The 7,283-nt window shown below is 34.4% G+C and overlaps 1 protein-coding gene across 1 annotated transcript; it reads left to right on the plus strand.

The window, feature by feature from the left end:
- Positions 1 to 2,356: 2,356 nt before the first annotated feature.
- On the plus strand, positions 2,357 to 5,511 carry LOC130982508 (COP1-interactive protein 1). Its single transcript, XM_057906542.1, has 3 exons — positions 2,357 to 3,108; positions 3,553 to 3,692; positions 3,839 to 5,511. The coding sequence occupies exons 2-3, from the start codon at positions 3,599 to 3,601 to the stop codon at positions 5,365 to 5,367; spliced, it is 1,623 nt and encodes a 540-aa protein (XP_057762525.1). The 5' UTR covers positions 2,357 to 3,108; positions 3,553 to 3,598; the 3' UTR covers positions 5,368 to 5,511.
- The last annotated feature ends 1,772 nt before the right edge of the window (positions 5,512 to 7,283 follow it).

Consider the following 7,283-nt stretch of genomic DNA (forward strand, 5'->3'; position numbering starts at 1 on the left):
TTAAAATTGAGTTGTACTTATATATTTAATAACAATAACTTGACAATTTTGACTAAGTCAAAATTATAACTTTATCTTAGCTTGCATGCATAGTTCTTAATTGTTCTAGGAATAACGTACTAGATAATAAATAACTTTTTTGAATAACATAAACAACAAATTTTAAATTTAGTTTATTCATACTATTAATTAAATTTGAAATTAATTTACTTTTTTAATTCCATTATTCATATTGTTGAGCAATATTATTCTCTACTTATACTTTTCATTTTTTTAAAGAATAAATGACCATTTGTACTCATGACAAATGAAAATGCTGACATTTGTATCGATGATAGCCTGAAACTAAAGTTATACCAATGATAGATGTCTTTCGTGTGACAAAAGTGTCCTGACTTAGATCTGAGCTTGATTCGTGGGAATCCAATCCTACGTGGCACTCCCTACCTTATCTTCAACCCCTTTCTCTCTCACTCACTCACTCTCTCTCTCCAAACCCTACTCTGCCCCCTTCTTTCTCAACACTCGCTCCCTCACCATCCACTCTGCTCTTCACGCCGATAAAGCCATCCTCTTCTCCCTCCCCACCACATCTGACTCCATCAAGAACACCCTTCTCACTCTCATGCTTTTCAACCACTCTTTCTTCATCTTTACCTTCTCCACCTCCCCTTCCTCTTCTGCACTCCAACGACTCTTTTCTCCACAAATCTGCAACAAAAACACACCCTTATGTCACACTCAGTGCCAAGCCATCCATGCGCGCTCTATCTTTCCCTCCCACAATATTTCTGTATGAACGATTTGTTACTCTACCATCCTCAGCATCCCTTCCGAGCTCTCCGCAGTCATGGTTGCAAACTGCGTGATGACAACGCCGCTGCCCTCGCCTCATTAAACTTGAACTAGGAAAGGTTTGATCTTTTGGTGCTGTCGCCGAGTTTTTCTTACGGCGGAATGGAGAATCCAAAGATGGTTATCAACAGGGTTTTGGAGGTGAACCAGTGAGGAGCAAGATTCGAGCTTTACCTCTCACAAAATTAGGGTATTCAGGGTTTTGCTGGAGTCATTGTTGGCGTTGTTGATCCCAATCGGAAATCTTGGGGTCTAGGGAGAAGGTGGCGGTGGCGTTGGGACTGAAAGGGATGTTGTTGTCGTCGGGGTCGGAGTCTGAGTGGATCTCAGCGAAAATGCGGTTGGTCTCCTCAATGAGGCTTTGGTTGACGGCATCAGCGTCGGAGGAGGAGAGGTTGACGCCGATGGTGCTGGAATGAATGAGAGAACTCATACTTTATCTGTGAACTAATACTATATATTGATACCCTTTATTGCAAAGATTCTGTTTTTGGTTTTTGAATTTGGATTTTCTCATTTATGAGTTCTCTTATGAGAATGGTTGTGTGAAATACTGAATATGGTTCTTATTTTTGTTTCAATCACAGATTGCTTTGGTAGAACTAGTTGATTTTTCGAGAATCAGAACTTCCATTTTTGGATAAAAGCAAGTCTCTTTGAGTTCTTTGCCTTGAGTTTTTTACTTTGAAGGATTATAAGAACTAGAAAAGTATAGGAATTGGTCTAACGAAAAGGTAGATAGAATTCAAGAGCTTTAGCCATGTCTATGGCATTACAATGGGTTGTTACCTACACCAGCTTATTAGAGATCTCGAAAGCCCATGGGGCTTTCTTCATTCTATCCGAGAGGTGAGGCTTTTAGATTCTTCCAAGTTTATGTCCTGGGACTTTGGGTCAATTCGAGCAAAGAGGGGTTGAAGAGTGTGAGTAAGAGAGAGAGGGGTTGAAGATAAGGTAGAGAGTGTCACGTAGGATCGGATTCTCACAAACCAAGTTCAAATCTAAGTTAGGGCACTTTTGTCACACGAAAGGCATCTACCATAGATATAACTTTAGTTTCAGACTATCATAAATACAAATATCAGCATTTTCATCTGTCATGGGTACAAATGGTCATTTTTTTTTTTAACTCCTACATGATACAATTGATAGCATTTGCAACACCCATGGTCAATGTTGTTGAATTTTTTTCCCAAGGAAAGAAGAATTTTACTGCTTCTTGGTACAAATAATAATTTCCTTATATGAGCCACAGCAATCATTTCGCAAACTTTATTTTGTCTACACGGTTAAGCAACCGGTGTGGAATTTGAAACGGGGTTCTGATGTGCCTGTGTGACAGTAACTTGTTAGCTAGAAACGGTAGGCACACGGGTATAACGGCAGTCACTACGCGAAGTTACGGGCAGAAACTAAGGCCACAGTGGCATTATGGTAATAAATAATTCACCATGGTACGCAACACGTGAAAAGCTGTCAAAAAGTTCCATTTATGAAAATTTCGAGATACTACAAAATGCTGGCGTCTTTTGGACTTTGGAGCCCTCCAATCAAACAAAAACCGGCTTCAATTTTCAATTTCTTTTTCAAATCTTAATTATACAGGCAGTTCTTTCTCACTTCACTGGCTCACACTCTCTCCCTCACACTAAATTCTTCTCTTTTCGATTTTCTCGAAGTTCATCATCTACTTCCAGCTCGAGGTAACCAACACCTTCGTTTCTACCGTATTTCAGATTATTTTTATTTCAATTCTCGTCCGCTTTGCTTTGACTTTTGATCTTCCGACGAAAGAGGCTTTTACATACTCTCGTATTTCAATCAGATCGAGTTTTGTTTACCTTGAAGCTGAACTTATGCGTGCTTTGATTTCTTTATCTCGTCTCGACCTCTGTTAGTTCTGTTTGGAAGCTCATCTCATGTTGATTTATTGATTATTTATCTAAATTATCTTTTTATGCTATTAATTTTCCATGATGACGATTTGTGAAGGATTAACAGTTGGTTTCAGTAAATTTGCTGAGATATGTTTCAATAAAAAGAAAACTAGTGCATGAATTCAATTTCAGTGGATTTAGTAATTTCATTGTCACCGGTAACTTGTAGGCTATATATATGCTCTTCGATTTTTGTGTTGTTTCTTTTTAATATTAGTTTCCTCCTCTATCTGTAGGTTTCGCCGCGATTTTGCTTTTAGAGCATAACCAAAAACTGAGAGAAAATAGTGGAAGAGAAAGGAAAAGAATACCCGAGGTACGCCATCGGATTTTATTGGCGAGTAATGTTAACTTCTAAGTTACTGATTAAGATAACCACTCTATTAGAAATTCAAATTCGAACTCTTTGAGTAGTAAATGCGGTGCGTGTCTCATACATTGTTCTCGATGGCATAATGTTCTCTGATTTTTTTTTCCCTCTTTCATGTAATTATCGATTAGAAGGACAAATACCTAAGAAATTGATGGCTGCTTATCATGTTTCGAGTCACAAGGAAATTCTCATCAATGTTGACGTAGCGCTTGATTGTAATTATTAGCTGCTAGTCCGAAGTTGGCTAGTGTTATAGGAAGCTATTGCATGCTAAATTGTATACAAAATATATAAATATTTAAAGCTTTGCAGTGCTCAAATGTAAAACATCAGCACTAAATATTCAAGCTCCTAACATGCTGGGTTAAAAACTTACATGGAGAACAGATTGTCTTGACGAGCTGCTAAGAAAAGTTGAAGCTCTGCGGAGAAGATGGTGAAACATCGGTTGAGAGATTCTATGAAATCTTTATTTAAAAGCTACATCGACCCTGAAAAGGAAGCGCAGCTGAAAGGAGCTAAAGGAGGTAAAGTCTTTAGCAAGATTAGCCATGACATGTGCAACAAAACAACATGGAATATACTGATGACCAATTTATTATTTGTATATCACCTTATGATGATAAATTGATAATATGACTAATGATTTGGTGTTTTCCTTCCTTTTGTACAGAAATTCAAGAGAAGGTGAAAAGAATATTGAAACTTGTTAAAGATGAACATCTTGAAGAGGATGATGCTCCATTAGAACTTTCTAAGAAGGAATCACTTGTTAAATTGATAGAGGATTTCCACAGTCAATACCAATCACTCTATGCAAAGTATGATAATCTAACAGATGAGTTGAGGAAAAAGATCATTGGCAAGAAAGGAAAGGAGAGTTTTTCTTCCAGCTCAGACTCGGATTCTGATTATTCTTCAATGGACAAAGACACCAAAAATGGACAACTGGAAAATGAATTTCAAAAGACAATTAATGGCATGAAGCAAGAACTTCAAACAGCACAGATGGAAGTTGCGGAATTAAATCAGAAGTTGACAATGACAAGTGAAGAGAAACAGGATCTAATGAAGAAACTTGAAAGTACTGAGAATGAGTCGTCTTCTAGAATAGCAGATTTGTCATCTCAAATAAACAATCTGCTGGCCGAAATGGGTAAACTACATGCTCAGAAAACTGAAACGGAGGAAGAGACGAACAAAGCTACAGCACAAATGATGGTGCTCACTACCCAAGTTGACAACCTGCAAAGAGACTTATTATTGTTGCAGAAAGAGAAAGAAGAACGAGAAAATGCATATGAGAAGTTAAATGAAGAGTATGTGCAAGTAGATAATTGGTATAAGGAATGCAAGGCGAAACTAGAAGCGGCAGAGAAGAAGATCCAAGTAATGACAGAAGAATTTCATGAAGGCATTGGCTCAAAGGACCAGATGATAGCAGATTTGGAACAAACAACAGAAGACTTGAAAAGAGACCTTGAAGAGAAAGGAGATGAAATTAATACTTTACATGAGAATATTAGCATCCTTGAGGTTAAGCTTCGTATGTCAAACCAAAAGCTCCGGGTTGCTGATCAATTGCTAAGTGAGAAAGAGGAGGGCTTCAGGAAAGCAGAAGAGAAGTTCCATAACGATCAGAGATCACTTGAAGAGAGGATTGCCAAATTGTCAGCAACTATTGCTATTCAGGAGGATGCTTATCAGGAAATTGTGTTTGGCATTAAAGAAAGTGTGAACAGTGTGATGACTGGAACCAAAAATATTATGTGGAAATTTGAGGATGAGTGTAAAAATTATGAGAACTATATCTCAAACATGTCACATGAGCTTCACATTGCAAGGAACTTTGTCAGGGAGATGAACAAGGAAAAAGTGCAACTGAAGGAGAAAATAAACCATTTGGAGGAGCAACTACAGGATAAAAAGAAGCAGGAGTTGGATTTGAGGCAGATGGTGAAGAAGTTAGATGAAAAGGCAAGAGAGGAGGAACTAGCGAAGAAGAATCTAAGGACAAATGTAGTTCAACTTGAGAATACAATTGGAGAGCTACAAAAATTGGTGAAAGAGAAAGACCAAGGTATATTGAAGTTGGCTGAGGAGAAGAGGGAGGCCATTAGGCAGCTGTGTCTGGGAATCGATTATCATCGCAGTCGTTATAACACTCTCGTGGACGTTGTATCAAGGACTCGCAGAGGCTAGAGAGCAATATAATAAATCCAGGTTATTCTTTTACAAACCAATGCCGGATTTATGTTATATACCAATATTTGAACTTTAATCAGTTCGTTATTCCCCCAAATATTTGTGATCCGTTTGCAGAATGAGTCACCGTGTAGAAAGTTAGTGTTCTTGTTTTCTCCCTCTTTTATTGCCTCCGCAGTGAGTCACCGTGTAGAAAGTTAGTGTTCTTGTTTTCTCCCTCTTTTATTGCCTCCGCAGTCCGTACTATTCAAAAGCATGGTGGCCAATTTTCTATATATACATCGAAATCCCGTTAAACCATTGCCCTGATTTTTTTTAATAAAAAATTCTATTTGTAAATTAAAATTAAGCACTAACCATATTTTTTTAAACATATTAAATTTAATTTATTTTTAATATATATTTTATATTTTAATTTGTATTCTATATTAGTAGTTAATTTTAGTATATACTTATTATGATTTTTTAAATTTATTTTTTGATAAAGTATGATTTTTTTTCTTAATATTTTAGATTTTTTTCAAAAATATTTTTAATATTTAATTTCATTTGATTTTGTCTCTAACTTTTTTATAATTTGTCTTCAGTATTTTCTATTTGTGTCAAAGTTATTCTTGGGTGTTTTTAATTTTGTTCCAAATATTTTAAATAAAATTAATATCCAGAGATAATTTTGTTAGGAACAAAATCGAATGAAATTAAACGACAAGAATATTTTTGAAAAAAATTATAAACATTAAAAATAAAAAAATATATTTTTTAGCCTTTATATTAAAAAAAAATTCATGAAATCAATTAATAAAATCCCAGTAGGCAAGTGTCTCTTATTTATCAAGATTTTTTTGAATAAAGTAATTTGTTCTCGTAGACTTCTTTAGTCTTTATTGTTGAGAGCAATTTTTATTAACGAGTTAATACTTAAAATGTCTTGAAATTTAACTTTCGATTCAATTTAAGGTCGGATTGATTTTTAAAAAAAGTATTTATTTTTTTAATTTAAAAAAAATTATTAGACAAATTATTTCATATTTATATAATTTTTTAAAGAATTTTTAAGTATTAAAAATATCTTTTGTTTCTGTTTTTTTAAAAGTAAGGTGGTGTTAGTTTTTAGAAAAAGTAAATAAATTTTTTTAATAAAAATATTTTTTCTAAAAGACGTATTTAAATAGATTTTAAATTAAATAAAAATACTTAATTTAAAAAAAAAAAACATTTTTCACTCGAAAAGGTTAATCCAAACCAACCTTTAGTCTTCTAGTTTTTAATTCATCCAAATTGTACCTGAAAATTTAGTTGAAAAGGAACCAAATTAATTGGAATAATTTTTATGCTATGACAACTTGCCTAATAATTTGCTCGCATCAGCTGACGATTTAAAGTTAAGATTAATTTGACCAATTTAAAGATTGGTTTAAAACTAAGACTAATTTAATCATTTGAAAAGCTAGTAAACAATTTGATTGTGATTACGTACTTATAGCCTCGTTTAAGAGAATGCTTTTCAATTTTCATTGTTAGTTGAAAAAATAAGGACAATTTAAAAAGGGAGCTTGTTACTTCTGAAACAATTAACATAGCACAAGCTACCTTTTTTTTTTTTCGAAAATGTTTTTTTTCCTTTAAAATTTTGAGTCATTTGTATAGAATTATTTAGGCTAATTAAACGAAAATAAGACAATTGCATTATGGCTCCTCCACCACAAAGTTAGTATTTACTCGAAAATGAAATTGTACAGTTCAGATGTGCATGACTGCATGCAATTCATCACAGATGAACGATAATAAATTAATACTATTCAAGACAATGCAACGAAGAGTTAGACCATCTCCAGTAGGGTACTCATTTCAATTTCTATTTATGGCCCATCTGTCATAAAAAGTAATTCCACATCAGCTTTTGCGTCATAAAC

Source organism: Arachis stenosperma, chromosome 5 (genome assembly GCF_014773155.1).
Source record: "Arachis stenosperma cultivar V10309 chromosome 5, arast.V10309.gnm1.PFL2, whole genome shotgun sequence".
In the NCBI taxonomy this organism is placed as follows: Eukaryota; Viridiplantae; Streptophyta; class Magnoliopsida; order Fabales; family Fabaceae; genus Arachis; species Arachis stenosperma.